Below are 18255 nucleotides of genomic sequence, written 5' to 3' on the forward strand. Positions count from 1 at the left end.
TGAAAACGTGTGGCGCATTATGAAGCGTAAAATACGACAACGGAGACCCCGGACTGTTGAACAGCTGAAGCTGTACATCAAGCAAGAATGGGAAAGAATTCCACCGACAAAGCTTCAACAATTAGTGTCCTCAGTTCCCAAACGTTTATTGAATGTTGTTAAAAGAAAAGCTGATGTAACACAGTGGTAAAGATGACCCTGTCCCAGCTTTTTTGGAACGTGTTGCAGCCATAAAATTCTAAGTTAATGATTATTTGCTCAACACAATAAAGTTTATCAGTTTGAACATGAACTATCTTGTCTTTGCAGTGTATTCAATTAAATATAGGTTGAACATGATTTGCAAATCATTGTATTCTGTTTTTATTTATGTTTAACACAACGTCCCAACTTCATTGGAATTGGGGTTGTATATATAAAACAAAGCAAAGCATCTATTTGAGCGGCATATTATAGCACGACTAATTCAAGTGTTAGAGTTGTGCTCAGTATTAAAAAAAAGCTGTGACACTTCCAGGCTTTTGTGACTTGAATGACGTAGAACGTGTAAAACATAAGAGATAAACATTAGACTGTAAAAACAAATGAGCACATTTTATGCAGCTGACTTTACTAGTGAATTAGAAGCAGTCTGTCATCATATAAGTGCATGCCATAATTTTTCACCTTCCAATGCTCACTAAAATTACATGTGATGCCTGGCAGAAAATAGTTTTGTCAAGTCCTATCAAAAGCATTAAACTTGTGTGTGTGGTGTTGAAGTCAATGTTAATACATCTCAGCTGTACCACAAACGCATCCAAAGAGCATTTTACAGTGGTGCAATGAGACCTGTATTGTCCTCAAGTGAATTTAGAAATTTCGCAGCAGCCAGTTTGGAGGCGAGATGCCAGACTGGGAGAAGTAGGACCACCACCAGGGTTTTTCCTGCCGCTCGATACCCCTCTCAACTACATCGGGCTCGCTGTAGCGTTCAAACTGATTGTAAGGGTCAAAACGATCCCATGTGTCTGTTGTGGGGAAGAAGTGGTCGTCAATGTCAGGCTCTAGGGGAACCTGCATACAAGATGGAGAGGAGAGTGACAATAGAAAGCAGAGATCCCGTTTGATCAATCATACGTAACAGAACAGTTGACAGACCTTCTTCAAGACAAAGTCCACACGTCCAGCTTTGTTCAGGTTGTGAGGCAGATGAACCCGCTTGCTGACCCTGGAGTAACCTTTGGCAGTGGCTGTCAGGATGTGAGTACCAGAGCTCAGCAGACGCCAGTAGTCTCCACCTTCAGCTGAAAGAGGAAGGTTGGGAATGTCAGACAGACAGTCAAGCAAATGAAAACAGAAACAAGGAGTAACAAGGTGATATTCCAGCGATAGTTTACCCGTGGTGACATCTTTTCGAATCCCCCTGACAGAGATGGTGGCATCTTTGATCCCATTGCCATCAACATCCTTTACAACACCTTTAATCCCCCGATGGACCTTTATGTGACATGAAAATGTGGAAAACTCTATTTCCATTTCCCATCACATACATGGGCAACAGTTTCGATCCCAGTTGGCCTCTTCATGAAAGTTAGCGATGTGAACCACTACTAATGGCCCTTCTTCAGATAGCTGTTAATCCATATTTTATATTGTCAATTCTGAGAGCAATTCCCATGTATTATGGAATCATTTTTGCCAAGTTAACCAAATATAGAGATACACTTACCGACTCGACAAAACTGAGCAAAGCTTCCTTGTTCCTCTTCCATTCTGGGTAAAGCTCTCCCTCAGAGGGGAATTTGTCACAGCCCAGCTCCACTGTGATCTCCAAACAATTTGTGTGCAGGTAGTTAAAGTCTGACATGCCTGCAATGGAGAAATACATTCTGACGTACTGCGCAAAAGCCACCGTTGAGTTTTATTTATTTTTTTAGCAATAATTAGTTATAGCAATCTTGTTAGAGTACAATACACTATTACTGACACAGAGAAAAGCAAAGTATTCACAGCCGTAAGACACTTTTATTTAGAATGTACATCGTTTGTTACACAGTACTTACGTTAATGGTAAATGGAAACTTAAACACTTCTACCATCTGGCACTCAAAGCACTTTATAATGTCACCTCATTTACCCATTCCCATGATAATCAATGGTGGTGGAATCTAACGCCATAGACATCTGTGTTTTCGATCAATCCATTTTCTTTGAAACATAAATCGCTTTTCTTTATTAGGTATGTGAGTGAACTGGAGCCTATAAGTTTGGGTGAGAGGCAGGGTACACCCTGGACTTATTGCCGGCCAATCGCAGGGCACATATAGACAAACAGCCATCGCATCTATTGACAATTTAGAGGCTTTAGTTAAACTAATATGGAGGTTTTGGGAATGTAGGAGGAAGCTGGAATACACAGAGGAAATCCACGCCAGCACAGGGAGAACTTGCAAACTCCATGAACTCCAAACTTCAGAACTGTGAGACAGGCATGCTAACCACTATTGCAGCATACTACCAACAACAGTACTGCATTTTGCTCAACAAAACCTCCGAGGATACTTAGGAAGACAGAATCTGCAACTTTTAGTTTAACTGACAACTACTCCTCCACAATAGGCAAATTGTTCCTCCAATCTTTCCGTGCGCTATTGTCTAAAAATATATTTTCTAAACTAAGATGAAGACAAAAAAACGGAACATCAATGTAAAGTTGCAGTAATATGACTCTCGAAAAACCAAAAGGAATGGCATCACGAGTTGCTGTACGGCAATAGAAAATGGTCGTTTTAATAGCAAAGGTAGTTAGTGGTGGTCTAAGACTTTTGCACAGTGCTTGTACACAAGCCAATGAGACAATGCAGCCTTGGAAAAATGCTCAAACCAGTGAACGTCTTCATTTTCTCACCTCCAGGAAAACTGTACCACAGTGCCCCATTGACGATGCCCTTAGTTCGGTAAAAGTTTGCTCCACACCTGTCTGTGTCGTTGTTTGACATGGTGGTATGGGTGTCTGCATAGGTACGAGCCAGTTGCTTAAACACCTGCAGGTGGCATGGTTAATGAGAGAGCTACATCAACAATGAGCCTCATCATCCTTCCATTTCATTCATCCATTACCCGTTCATCCGGAGTGGGTGAGAACATCTTCTCCTCGTCTGGGTGTCTGGAGAAGTCAAAGGGATAGGAGACAACCAGCTCACCACCATGGAGGCTGGCCGACTGGACAAAGGGGATTGACCTGATCCACTTCATCACTGCAAAGGTCTCTGGTGCCACCTACAGTGCATAACATGTACTGTACTGAGCATCAGAGGCGTATTAATGGTTTTATCCATCCATCCATTTTCTGTACCGCTTATCCTCACTAGGGTCGCGGGCTGCTGGAGCCTATCCCAGGCATCTTCGGGCCGGAGGCGGGGTACACCCTGAACTGGGTGCCAGCCAATCCCAGGGCACATAGAAACAAACAACCATTCGCGCACACATTCACACATACGGGCAATTTAGAGTCTTCAATCAACCTACCATGCAATGCAGCCCTATGGGTGGCACAAGTCAGTGCAAACTGTAGGCCGGTCCCAAGCCCGGATAAATGCAGAGGGTTGCGTCAGGAAGGGCATCCGGCTTAAAACCTTGCCAAACAAATATGAGCGTTCATCCAAAGAATTCCATACCGGATCGGTCGTGGCCCGGGTTAACAACGTCCGCCACCGGCGCCGTCAACCTGCGGGGCGCCGTTGGAAATTCAGCTACTGTGGGTCGAAGTCAAAGAAGAAGAGGAGGTGGAAAGCGGGTTCTTCGGCAGAAAGAGAAGAGGAAAACACAGAGCCTAGAACTGAATGTGGGGACTTTGAATGTTGGGACTATGACAGGAAAATCTCGGGAGTTGGTTGACATGATGATGAGGAGAAAGGTTGATATATTGTGTGTCCAGGAGACCAGGTGGAAAGGCAGTAAGGCTAGAAGTTTAGGGGCAGGGTTTAAATTATTTTACCATGGTGTCGATGGGAAGAGAAATGGAGTCGGGGTTATTTTAAAAGAAGAGTTGGCTAAGAATGTCTTGGAGGTGAAAAGAGTATCAGATCGAGTGATGAGGCTGAAATTTGTAATTGAGGGTGTTATGTGTAATGTGATTAGTGGCTATGCCCCACAGGTAGGATGTGACCTAGAGGTGAAAGAGAAATTCTGGAAGGAGCTAGATGATGTAGTTCTTAGCATCCCAGTCAGAGAGAGAGTCGTAATTGGTGCAGATTGTAATGGACATGTTGGTGAAGGTAATAGGGGTGATGAAGAAGTGATGGGTAAATACGGCATCCAGGAAAGGAACTTGGAGGGACAGATGGTGGTAGACTTTGCAACAAGGATGCAAATGGCTGTAGTGAACACTTTTTTCCAGAAGAGGCACGAACATAGGGTGACCTATAAGAGCGGAGGTAGAAGCACACAGGTGGATTACATCTTGTGCAGACGATGTAATCTGAAAGAGGTTACCAACTGTAAGGTAGTGGTAGGGGAGAGTGTGGCTAGACAGCATAGGATGGTGGTGTGTAAGATGACTCTGGTGGTGGGGAGGAAAATTAGGAAGACAAAGGCAGAGAAGAGAACCATGTGGTGGAAGCTGAGACAGGACAAGTGTTGTGCAGCTTTTCGGGAAGAGGTGATACAGGCTCTCGGTGGACGGCAGGAGCTTCCAGAAGACTGGACCACTGCAGCCAAGGTGATCAGAGAAGCAGGCAGGAGAGTACTTGGTGTATCTTCTGGCAGGAAAGGAGAGAAGGAGACTTGGTGGTGGAACCTCACAGTACAGGAAATCATACAAGGAAAGAGGTTAGCTAAGAAGAAGTGGGACACTGAGAGGACCGAGGAGAGGCGAAAGGAATACATTGAGATGCGACACAGGGCAAAGGTAGAGGTGGCAAAGGCAAAACAAGAGGCATATGATGACATGTATGGCAGGTTGGACACTAAAGAAGGAGAAAAGGATCTATACAGGCTGGCCAGACAGAGGGACAGAGATGGGAAGGATGTGCAGCAGGTTAGGGTGATTAAGGATAGAGATGGAAATATGTTGACTGGTGCCAGCAGTGTGCTTGCTAGATGGAAAGAATACTTCGAGGAGTTGATGAATGAGGAAAATGATAGAGAAGGGAGAGTAGAAGAGGTAAGTGTGGTGGACCAGGAAGTGGCAATGATTAGTAAGGGGGAAGTTAGAAAGGCATTAAAGAGGATGAAAAATGGAAAGGCAGTTGGTCCTGATGACATTCCTGTGGAGGTATGGAAGCATCTAGGAGAGGTGGCTGTGAAGTTTTTGACCAGCTTGTTCAATAGAATTCTAGTGCGTGAGAAGATGCCTGAGGAATGGAGGAAAAGTGTACTGGTGCCCATTTTTAAGAACAAAGGTGATGTGCAGAGCTGTGGCAACTATAGAGGAATAAAGTTGATGAGCCACACAATGAAGTTATGGGAAAGAGTAGTGGAGGATAGACTCAGGACAGAAGTGAGTATTTGCGAGCAACAGTATGGTTTCATGCCTAGAAAGAGTACCACAGATGCATTATTTGCCTTGAGGATGTTGATGGAAAAGTACAGAGAAGGTCAGAAGGAGCTACATTGTGTCTTTGTAGATCTAGAGAAAGCCTATGACAGAGTACCCAGAGAAGAACTGTGGTACTGCATGCGGAAGTCTGGAGTGGCAGAGAAGTATGTTAGAATAATACAGGACATGTACGAGGGCAGCAGAACAGCGGTGAGGTGTGCTGTAGGTGTGACAGAAGAATTTAAGGTGGACGTGGGACTGCATCAGGGATCAGCCCTGAGCCCCTTCCTTTTTGCAGTGGTGATGGATAGGCTGACAGATGAGGTTAGACTGGAATCCCCGTGGACCATGATGTTTGCAGATGACATTGTGATCTGCAGTGAAAGCAGGGAGCAGCTGGAGGAACAGTTAGAGAGATGGAGGCATGCACTGGAAAGAAGAGGAATGAAGATTAGCCGAAGTAAAACAGAATATATGTGCATGAATGAGAGGGCTGGTGGGGGAAGAATGAGGCTACAGGGAGAAGCGATAGCAAGGGTGGAGGACTTTAAATACTTGGGGTCAACCGTCCAGAGCAATGGTGAGTGTGGTCAGGAAGTGAAGAAACGGGTCAAAGCAGGTTGGAACGGGTGGAGGAAGGTGTCAGGTGTGTTATGTGACAGAAGAGTCTCTGCTAGGATGAAGGGCAAAGTTTATAAAACAGTAGTGAGGCCAGCCATGATGTACGGATTAGAGACAGTGGCACTGAAGAGACAACAGGAAGCAGAGCTGGAGGTGGCGGAAATGAAGATGTTGAGGTTCGCTCTTGGAGTGACCAGGTTGGATAAAATTAGAAATGAGCTCATCAGAGGGACAGCCAAGGTTCGATGTTTTGGAGACAAAGTTAGAGAGCGCAGACTTCAATGGTTTGGACACGTCCAGAGGAGAAATAGTGAGTATATTGGAAGAAGGATGATGAGGATGGAGCTGCCAGGCAAGAGAGCTCGAGGAAGACCAAAGAGAAAGTTGATGGATGTCGTGAGGGAAGACATGATGGCAGTTGGTGTTCGAGAGGAGGATGCAGGAGATAGGCTTACATGGAAAAGGATGACGCGCTGTGGCGACCCCTAACGGGACAAGCCGAAAGGAAAAGAAGAAGAATCAACCTACCATGCATGTTTTAGGGATGTGGGAGGAAACCGGAGTGCCCGGAGAAAACCCACCCAGGCACGGGGAGAACATGCAAGCTCCACACAGGCGGGGCCGGGATTTGAACCCCGGTCCCCAGAACTGTGAGGCAGATGTGCTAACCAGTCGTCCACCGTGCCGTAATGCTTTTACTTAGCAGTTGTTTGATATGAGGGTGTAAACCTTTATAAATTACACTGAGCCATTGGTATATTTGCCACATCCCCAGATTACATACGCACATGGACACACAAACTAGCAAAGCTGTTGGATTGTTTGTAAGCATCAATAAACGTGATGTATATTCATTTTACCTTCCCAAACCAATAGCCATCAGGAATTGGGATGTGGTCAGTGCGGTAGTGCCTGCTGCGACGGTTCCGGTAGAAGACAGATGTGAGGTCAGGAAAGTTGCGGTTCAGGTCAATGTTCTGGGCGTTTGTACGGCCATTAGTCCAACCGTTCAGTAAGTGACCCTGAAACATTTGTTTTCAGACAACTAGGAAAGTTAAACCATGCGAGAAAGGGTTAAATCAATGTATATATCGATGATGGTGATGATGATGATGATGATGATGTGGATATGTTAGAGGGAGCAGGCATCATGGGAAGCATGTGGTGAGAAAACTTTGGATGTTAGTCAAGAAAATGTGACACTATCTCTGTTATTTCCATTGTTAACATGTAGACAAGACCATATATCCGAGTAGAGAAGTCTTATGTCAAAGAGCATTTCAATACTTTTGAGCATGTGATCAGTCCATTGCATACAGTGTATATAGTACATGCAGAGCAGAAACACAGAATTGGAAGCCCCTTAACCACTGGCTCTTATCCATTAGTGACCTTTAGACCATGTGCCAGCGGTGTTTTGTGGAGTATTAACGCTAAGATTTCTGACAAAAAAATGTGTGTGGTGGTTGGAGGTTTAAAAATGCATAACACAATATAGAAAAGCATGCTGATGATTATTAATACTTACATAGATTAATTGGTGAGTTGCTTACTGGTTAGTAAAAAATAAAATGGTTAGAGTTCTCCCAGGTAGTATTTGATCTAATATGTCGATTCTGCTTGTGTTAAAGCTCTTCAATCTAATATTATAACTGATGACTGGTAGGAGGACCTATGTTATTTAAAAAAAAAAAAAAAAAAAAGGAAAAAAAAGGAAAAGATGGGAAGGTGAAAGGCATGAGTACTGCCCTGAGTCACTGATTTCTACTTGTCAGATGGTGTGGCGTATGTTTACTGTAGTCACACTTCAACAAGGTGGTACAGTTCACGAGAGCACCGTCTGGTACACTACAACTTGATTTGGTCAACTATGGATGTTAGCTGTATGAGCTGCATAATGTGTTATGGAAACACCTTTAAATCCTCTGTACGTAGTAATGCACATCATTTTTTCTAAGCATTTTTGTTTAACGCCCATTCTGCAGCATGCGCTTTAAGCACGTAAAGCCAACAAATGAAAGCCATGGTCTTACAACCGCGCACCAAGGGCAAGCCTGAGTTATAGTCACTTTGTAATTAAAAACTAATAATAATAATCTGTCCATCCATTTTGTAAACCACTTGTCCTCATTAGGGTTGCGGGTGACCTGGTGCCTATCCCAGCTGACTTTGGGCAAGAGGCAGGCTACACGCTGGACTGAACGCCGGCCAATCGCAGGGCGCATAGTTACAAACAACCATTCACACTCACATTGGCAATTTGCAGTCTTCAATTAGCCTCAAATGCATGTTTTCAGAATGTGGGAAGGAATCCAGCATATCCGGGGGAAAAAAAAGTAATCTATGGAGTGATAACAATTCTGTACCTTTCTGACTGCACTGCATTTTTGAAAACAGCCAAAAATAAAAGAACACACAAATGGAAACTACTAATGTGATGTATTTACATCTACTACATCCATGTATCGATTTCTATCCATTTGATCCAATTTCCTCGATTTGTGCTCAGCAAGTTGTCCTTCTGTATTGCACTAACGTTGTTTTAAAAGGTAATCGATCGATTGCATTAATACTAGAAAATAACGCATTGGATTTAACCACGGCAGACTTGATGTGGATGTGTTTTTCTTTTTTTTTTTAGCAGTTTTAATAATAAAGATGTTAAACATTATTTGATTCAGTCTGCCTGTGTGACATCATCACCGCACGCTAGTAGATAACAAAACGTAGCACGGTGGGTGGCAGGGAAGAAGCTGGCAAGTGAGAAATGATCAAGCCACGAGGCCTGACCAGCATGTTTCGAGACTCGGCCAAAACTGCTCAGGCGAAAAACATCACAGCAACAATTGCCAAGTTTATCTGCAAAGACGTACATTGTGTTTGAAAATCCGAGATACCGTGAAATGCTTCAAACACTGGAGCCACTGTACTAAATACCGACCCGACCACACAGAAAAAGGTTATTCCGGAAATGTACAAACAGCAGCAACCACTATTTAAATATAGTAATGCAAATTGGTTGAGAGGATCTGACCTCGGACCTCTGACAACTTGCCCTTCGGTCAGTTATCCTTTGAAATCTTGTTTGGCGAACAATAAACCATTCACATGTAGTTAAGAGTTGCATGGCTAACTGATGGTGTAGCGGTGCACTCGCCTGACTTCGGTGCGGGCAGCGTGGGTTCAGTTCCCACTCAGCGACGGTGTGAATGTGAGTGCGAGTGGTTGTCCGTGTCTCTATGTGCCATTGCGACTGACCGGTGACCAGTTCAGGGTGTAGTCCGCCATTTGCCCAAAGTCAGCTGGGATAGGCTCCGGCGCCCCCGACCGTTAAGAGTTGCATGTGTTAGGAGTTCTTTATCCGAATCAATTCGCAGTGAAACAAATCCCATATGGTCCTGTCATATTACTGAGACTACATTAAGATGAAGTCTTGACTACATACCTAACCACCAGATCGTCCCATTTCAATTTGCCAACAATAAATCAGATCATTGAATCAGTACTTATTGCCTTCACCCCTCCTCCAGAAAGACAAAGCAGAGTGGACTGACAACGGATAATGGCAATTTGTCTATTTTTTGGTACTGTTAACAATATTTACTTCCTGATTGATGAGCTCCGGGTCATTTCTATCCTCTACCTCTGCGGCGGCAAGCTCGTAGCCGTCGGGGTTCATGGAGGCCAGGATGTGGATGCGGGTGCTGTTGATGAGGGCTTGTACCCGCGGGTTTCCCAAGGTATACTCTGAGCACAAGTACTGAGCCAGGTAGATGAGCAGCTGGCGACCAAGCACCTCATTGCCGTGCATGTTGCCTATCAGCTTGACCTCTGGCTCCACTAAAGTATTTAGACGAGGCAAATATTGTAAATAAATAAATATAAGCATGTTCTGTAAACATTAGCATAGTATCACCTTGAGAACTTGTAGAAAACATGTAGGTGTTTTCTCAATGGCATGACAGTGGCGTTTTATTTAGCTTCTACTTGTTCAAAAATGCCCCTCCACACTCGAAATGGATACACGCTGGACCCCCACATATGCACAGTTCAGCATTCGCTATTTCACCTATTTGCAACTTTTTGGAGGGGATCCTATCCTATGCTATTTGCACAAAAACTCACCTATATGCCATTTTATGTACTGTGGCAAGAGCATTTTTGTCATAGCAAAATGCTGTATACAGTATGCATGATATTTATTGCATTGTAGTTTTTCTTTCACTAAAATGTGTCATGGTCTGTGTTGTGTTGTCCCATTGGATTTCCTTTGCCTTGTTTTGGTCTGATTTGGTAGCTGGAGTCTTGTTTGTTGCCTTCCCTGTCTGGTCATTATGTCTTTGTCTCCACCAGTTCCCGTCAGTGCTGCGCCTTATGTCCACCGATCAGCTCCCTCCACCCACTCGTGTCTTGTCTAGATGTGCCTCGTTTTCTTGTCAGTTTGTCTGTATTTTCTTTCTGTTCTCATGTTCTCCACGGTAATTCTACAACCAATAAATCAGATGACATCTAGACTAGAGATGGGCATGATAATTGACTAAGTGATCGTTTGAGTGTAAGTGATTGTTGAACAAATTCATCTTGAAGCCATTGAGGCTAAATGGATTGCATTACTTAATTGCAGCCAGCAGAGATGCTGCAGTTCAGTGCCACCTAGACATTGGTCTCGAGAATAACAAAATTACATTAACTATCAAAAGTTGAGCTACAATCCACAATAAGGCACAACTCCGTCAGGTGGCATTATTCTGCTCAATACAACACTGGCTTTGAAACAAGAGCTCAAAATATTCTCCCATCCCTTTAAATTTTAAAAAAGGAAAAGGAAATGTAGTCAAAGGCCTACACCCAATTTAGACACAAAAAAAAAACTCAAACACATCTTTTACTTACATAGTTCATGCTGTCCAGGATTGTTGCTGAATTCAATGACCAGTAAATCTCGACCCTCAGTGCTACGGCCGATGCTGTAAACATGAGAAATGTGGGAACACTTGGCTGCCGTTCTCTTCAGTAAGCTGTACAGCTGACTGTTGGTCGTATACGTGAACTGGATGATGGTGCTGGGTTCTTCTGGTGAGAGGCTGGACCATGTTAGCTCCTGTCTGGCTGAATGGGGTGGGATGGGTATCAGAGGATTAAGTTTAGAATTCTTTAGGAATTGTCCAAGAGGTCAAACTGTTCTTTTACCTTTTAGCGCCGCCAGTGGGTCAAAGCACCCCTCTCTGTCGCTTGCAAAGAAGCGGTCACAGTCCAGGAAGTATGGCCAGGCCATGTCTATGGCCTCAAAGGTGTGGGAACAGTCTTTCCTCAGGGCCTCACATGTGCTGCGACAGGGCTTGATCATCTTGTTATCCCGGCAGGGCGACGCGAGTACTGAGCAGCCCACGAGACGGATGTCAGGGGAGCACTCTCCGTTAAGGAGGCCATGGATGACACTCAGGAGAAGGTACTCTGCCCCCGATTCGGCATCCGTACGAGTCTGGTGGCCAAGGATGTTGGGAAATATAGTTCTGGAGCAGCAAAGGAAGATTTAAACTTCAAAACCGAAATGTCGCTCCACATGAATAGTGCTTCAACAGAAACCATACATTTTTACTTGACCTGCTTGTTATTACCTCCACCAGGTGTAGAATGTCAAAGCTGTTTTGATTGCAGTTTGTTCGGTTTGTTAGTTAGTTAGTGGTCTCGTGCAAAAATCACATGAACAATTTCCATGAAACTTTGTGGAGGGGGAGGGGACATGTACTGAAGAGAAAACCATGACATTTTGGAGCATATTTGGATACAAATACAGAAACGCTTATTTTCTCTTACCCATAATTTTCCGAGAACAGTATTTTTTTTCACTTTGGTTAAATGTTCAGCCTTGGCAAAGGTCTGTACTCGAGTTTTTGTTCCAACCACACATGCCCAGTATTCTTCTTGCTCACAGGATTTTTAATCATTTACATAAGTCATTGTATGACACAATTCAGATCCTTTTTTAAAGCTACTCCATGTGTAGTCACTTTTATGTAAACAGGCACTGTGTTACCACTATGCATATGCATCAGTGAGACACTGAATCATACATAGTGTAACTCCAAGTCAATCACAAACATACCCTTAGGAGGGCCAGCGAGACCATGCTCGTCAGAGGTAACCTGACTGCTGTCGGGTATGCGTTTGCTAAATAAGGTCCTTTTTCCGAAATTGTGGAGCAGTGGGCCCTGGTTTTCTGCGGCACGTCAAGATTTAGGGTAGTGCATACAGACAAATGGAGGCCACACACTGAGCCATATTATGAATTGTCTTGAGCAAATTCATAGATGTCTGAATATCCTGTGCACTTTGATTTGAGTGGGATTCTGAACGGGGCTGATCTGGGTTTCCAGTGCTTGTTCTTATTACGGTCTCAACAAATGACAAAGCAATCAGTGATTTTTAAGTGGTATTCTTCAATGTATGTGTGATTAAAATGTTCCTTTTTTTAAGCAGCGTACACAAGGGGTCCTTGGTGTACTTGCAAACAGCACACGGAGTAGGTTAGTGACAGAATAAGGCGCATTCAGACCATGGGAACGAAACCCCTTCGTTAACGGAGGAGCACTCTACAGGTGCTATATAGCCCTCTGAGTAGAACCTCCCCCTAATCCAACAAGGTTGATATTGTACAAACCACACTGAGATTGATTTCTTTGTTATACCAACCGCTAGAACCCACCTAGTGTATCCTACATCATTACAGTAGCTCAGATGCATCTCTGTGCAGGTAGCTGAAGAGAACAGAAACATACAGTATTATCACACAAAATGTATGGACAGTATGTTTAGTCAGGGTGAACATGTAATTTTAGGTTTACGAAGTATTACTCTCTGCATATATGCATACCACCATCATCATAGGGACATATAAACCTTGTTCTGTGTGTTTGTTGTGTACAGAAGTTGGTGTTTCCAAATGATAAGCTTGAGCACAAAAGCAGAAAACAGAACGTGATAAATGTGCCATTCCTTCCGCAGGAGAGTCCTATTGAATCTTGCAGTGGTGAGAAACGTGGTATTTTACCATCTCTGGCTCTGAAGATCAGGTCTGGACCTGAACACTAACCTCACCCTTTGAACCTGAAGCCCCGCTGTGATTCAGGAAACTGTGAGTTAAGTGTTAGTTACGTAACTTCAAACTAGGGCAGGTTCATTCATTAAGAGTCAATGCTAAACCATAATGTCATCTTTTCACAAAGAAACCAGATGAAAAAATAGCCATTCATCGATTTACTGTAGCACTTGTCCTCATTTGGGTTGAGCTGATTTTCGGTGAGAGAAAGGATACACCCTGGATTGGTTGCCAGCCAGTCACAGGACACATAATGAACAACATATTTATACTCACATTGCACCTATTGGCAATTTTTCAGTTAACCTAACATCCATGTTTTTGGAATGCAGTACCCGTAAAAATCCCAGGCAATCACGGGAAGGACATGCAAACGCCACACAGCCACAGCCAATATTCCAATCCTAAACATCGGACTCTGAGGCAGATGTGCCAACCACTAAGTCACAGCGCTGCATGAAAAAAACATTGAATAGATCTAAAAATACAGTACAAAACCTGTAGCAGGTTACCAATACAAATATTTGTTTGTTTATTTCTGTGTCGAATAAGACTCAGATAAAGTAGCACAGAGGCATTGTAATTTAGAATTCAGGGGTGTTAAACTCCTTTTTTGTCGCAGGCCAAATCGTAGTTATGGTTTCCCTCAGAGGGACGTGATAACATCGAATCCCTTATAAAAGTATACTCACCTCATCATACAGTATTATTACATATAAACAGTTGTCCCTGCAATTGATTGTTATATAGTACATATTGTTAATAACCAGTGATGTCAGTAACGCGTTACAAAGTAACACATTACTCCAAATTGGCTGCCATTTTGAGTAACGAGCAATGTGACGTGTTACTATATCCAGGTGTGTGTGTGTGTGTGTGTGTTTGTCCACGTGCCCTCCTGTGTGTTGTTGGGGTACGGAATCAGGAAAAGCGACCAACAACCCTATAATGCAAACAAAATGAGTACTGTTGACCACAATCACGCTTTTAAAACAACATTAAGTGTAGTCCTGTCTGGTTCCCCCAATATGAGGGGCCCTGAGGGACATTATTCAGGATTAGCTCTCACACTTACTGTTCAAATGCTTTCACACGCAAACAAACGACTGAAAGGCTCTCATAAGGACTACTCAAACACTCTCATACGCAAGAGTCTTGCTCTCGTTTACACTGCTCAAATGCCCTCATTAACACCACTCAAATGCTCTCATTAACACCACTCAAATGCTCTCATACACACGCGTCTAGCTCTCATCAACACTACTCAAATGCGTTCACGTGAGCGCGTCAAACACATTCTCGCACACATCACTGGCATTCACGAGTTCATGTCAATCATGCTCACACATGAATAGTGTAAATGTTTTATTAGGTAGTAGTTCAATTCAAAAAGTGAAATTATAGAGATGAACTGCACACTGCACACACTCAGAGTGAAGTATTTCATATTTAAAATATGTATTGGATGGTATATGTACGAGGATGGTATGTGAATAGATTTGACATGTTCATGCAAGTGTGTTTGAAGTGTATGTGTGCAAACATTTGACATGTTTATGTGAGCGAGTATTTATATGAGTTGAAAAGGAAGTGGTTTCAAAATAAAATATGGCATTGACCAACAGCCATAAAGTACAATAGTAAGCCTAACTCAAGCAGTAGTGTTACATAGCATTATACAGTATGGTACATACATATATATTTTTAATGTATATAAGTCCTATACTTGTTGATTATTGTGATACAATAACGTTTTTCCTCATTGATTTAAAATGTCTGCTTTTAATGTGTAAGTGCTGTAGGATATGACGTAATGGTCGGCCAATCGGAAGCCGTGTCGTGTATGACGTAGGGCTAGGCTGGCTCGTCTCTCAAGAGCGAGACGCCATTATTTGGACGCGCATGCTGCCGAATAAATGTGCCTTTCGGGATAAAGCGCAGGAGACGTGTGTTTACTCCTGGACTCAAGACAGTTTCAACACCACTGCGTTACAATCTGAAATGTATCCGGTTCGTTGCAGGCAGGATGGCCGGAGAGTCGCGTTTAAGCTCCCCTGCGCCGGTGTACCTAATGAGGTGTCCAAAGGGAATGAAGGAATTTAATTTTCATAGTGGAACTCGTGTCATAGATATATGCGCTCCAGACTACACACAGTCAGAGTCAAATATTTTATGACTTTTTTTAACATAGGTCTAAAGTACATATTGCAACATGCTGACAATTTTGTCTTGAGTTTGTTGTCACATCTCTGTTGGGCCAATTATACATTACTCGTGCACTGTAGTAGTCTCGCCACACTGCACTATCTGCATATCTGTTGTTGACCAATAGTCTCTGCGCCCTTTGCACAATGGTCATTGCACTGGACTATTGTTCTCTTCGTCACTTCAAACTGTCCTCATTTATGTCTCAAAAGTGTTCTCTGTCAATTGACTGTTGTCGTACTAGAGCAGCTCCAACTACCGGAGACAAATTCCTTGTGTGTTTTTGACATACTTGGCGAATAAAGATGATACTGATTCTGATTCTGATCCATCCATCCATCCCTCCATCTATCCATCGACCTATCTATCGTTCTATCAGTTAGGAGTCTTTAGAATGGTGTTTACATGTTTAGGCACTTACTGTATTTGGCATGTCAAGTCTGCACTAAGTAGCTCATTTAATGTGGTTTCAACTCCACTAATATTTAAGTTATTGGTTCATATTGATGACATCATTCCGTAACTTGTGTGGCGTATATTACCAAATAATGGGTACGGTTAAGCTCATGCTCTTTTTGTACTGTGGATAAGTGATATTTCTGCCACTCAGCAGCTGCTGAAAGTAACTAAAAAATACTTGTAATCTAACTTAGTTACTTTTGAAATCAAGTAATCAGTAAAGTAACTAAGTTACTTTTTCACAGTAAGCGTGGCAACACTGTTAACAGCAAAGTGAATTTGAAATGAAAAGTCATGGAAAATTGTGGCATAGAAATATTTAAGGATACAAGTTTGTCTTCAATTTATGTTAAGAAGGGATTTGCTGGGAAGGAAATGCTTGTAATGGGAGTGGAATGCAATTTTGGTGCAGTTTATCTACCAAAATAAAACGAACAAATCCATTGAGCAAGAAGTAGACTCAATTCATTTGGTTTTCTTGGCCATAAAAACAAATACACAATTATGTGGTGAGCCAGATCTGCCGTTTGACACGTGAGTTCGAGATATTAAAATATTTGTTTCAAATGATTAGAAATGAAAATGAAGCCTCGTCTTAGATGAATGATGCTAAATGACTTACGTTTTGCTTCGGTCACACTGTTACTGCATCTTCCTGTGTGGGAGGGAAAAACGCCACACATGACATTTCCAACAATGTCCACATGAAAGTGGTGGATGTGATCAATGGACGTAACATATCTACACGCGAGGGGGCGCTATTTGTCAAACAAAAAAATGCAGAACTTGCTTTGTGTTTTGAAGTGAAATTTTTAGGTAGCACTTTCAACGCTGTGCACGGGAATTGTAGCCTAATCAACTTAAATCTACAGTACAATTTAATGTTGATAAACAAGAGAATGATGTATTTATGAGCAAATAACGCAGCGTAATCATGCCGCATTCGAGAGAGGCAATCCATGCTTTAAAAAAAAAAAAATTACAGCTCACCTTCTAATGATGGACGCTTTGTTGCTAAAACGTGTGGAAATCATTGGAACACTTAAACTTACCCAAAAGTTCGTCTCCTGGATGACAGGTCTGCTGTGGCGCGCACCGACAACTTTCCGTTAAAGCTAGAAACAGCCCCAAAAGTCCAAAAAGCATGTTTCTTCACGTAGTAGACTGCTTGACAACACTGTGTGATGTGGCAGCCGTGAGTCGCGCGTCACAACTACTCGCAAGCGGGATGGTAATTACAAGGCGCTGCACGGAAATCTCCTTCCTTTGTTTGCGCAAAGCATCCCTGACCCGAAAAGAGTTGAGGCTCGACTGCTGCGCTGATCATATTTCACTGCACCGCTCGCTCACTGCGTGTGTGTGCTGGGGGTGGAGAAAGACAGACAGTGGCTCACGGATGGAAGTGCAGTTCAAAACCAACCACAGAGACATCATCACAAAATGGACCGCAAACCAGGGCATGTGACTCATAAAGGCCCAAAATGAGGCTAAAGCACAGGTGTCAAACTCGAGGCCCGTGGGGGGCACAACATGCCCGTGACATCATTAATGTGGCCGATTATAGCAAATCGAGTGTTTTTACTTCATATGTCTTGCTATAATGGATGTGTTCTTTTCATTTTGCAGACAATCTGTGCCAAAATGTAAGCTTTCGACAGAGTTTTTCCCCATCAAATTCCATCTCTCTATAAATTGAACAATATCTGTATCGTTGAATATATGGCTGCGTAATAATTGCATAATAACGCGCTATCGTCTGTCTGCCTAAAAATGGCAGCATTTCAAACTACAACAAGTCCACTTCAGATTTGAAAAACATGCCCTGTGGAATAAAACCAACGAGTCAACCACTGCATATGAATTGCAGTTCGTCCGACCCGATTAGAAAGTGTTGCGCACATTCAAAAGAAGCATTCCACAAGGGATGCACACCACCGAAAGTAAAGATGGAAGTTGGAAAAACTCAAATTGTTGTTGGGTAAATCCACCGGCCTTGCTTCAGTAAAATCAAATTGTTTATAATTATATAATTAATCATTTCTGCCTGGTGACCCTTGTGCTGTTTCACGTGTGTAAAAAAATAAAGGTAATTTAATTTATTGCGGTTGAATTTGTTGTTGTTTTTTCTTATGTTGATTTAATTTCATTTAACAAAATCAATATTCTTATATTTTTTTTATATTTTTGTCTATTTGACGTTCATGCGCTATTTAAAAATAAATATATCAAAATTTACTCACCAGTTACTCAGTATTTGTGTACTTTTTGGAATGAATACTTATTCTTACTCAAGTAATTATTTGGAGGACTACTTATTAATTTTACTAAAGTCATTTTCTAAAGTAACAAG

The 18255-nt window shown here is 42.6% G+C and overlaps 1 protein-coding gene across 1 annotated transcript; it reads right to left on the minus strand.

Moving 5' to 3' along the window:
* Positions 1-593: 593 nt before the first annotated feature.
* Positions 594-17190, minus strand: cpz (carboxypeptidase Z). Its single transcript, XM_061679527.1, has 13 exons — positions 16958-17190; positions 16528-16560; positions 12849-12900; positions 11333-11655; positions 11036-11251; positions 9786-9982; positions 7003-7164; positions 3103-3261; positions 2891-3026; positions 1712-1851; positions 1380-1479; positions 1141-1286; positions 594-1056 (listed from the first exon to the last, which is right to left on the minus strand). Exons 1-13 carry the CDS (start codon positions 17049-17051, stop codon positions 853-855), a joined length of 1962 nt encoding a protein of 653 aa, XP_061535511.1. The 5' UTR covers positions 17052-17190; the 3' UTR covers positions 594-852.
* Between the last annotated feature and the right edge of the window lie 1065 nt (positions 17191-18255).

Source organism: Phycodurus eques, chromosome 6 (genome assembly GCF_024500275.1).
Source record: "Phycodurus eques isolate BA_2022a chromosome 6, UOR_Pequ_1.1, whole genome shotgun sequence".
Classification (NCBI taxonomy): Eukaryota; Metazoa; Chordata; class Actinopteri; order Syngnathiformes; family Syngnathidae; genus Phycodurus; species Phycodurus eques.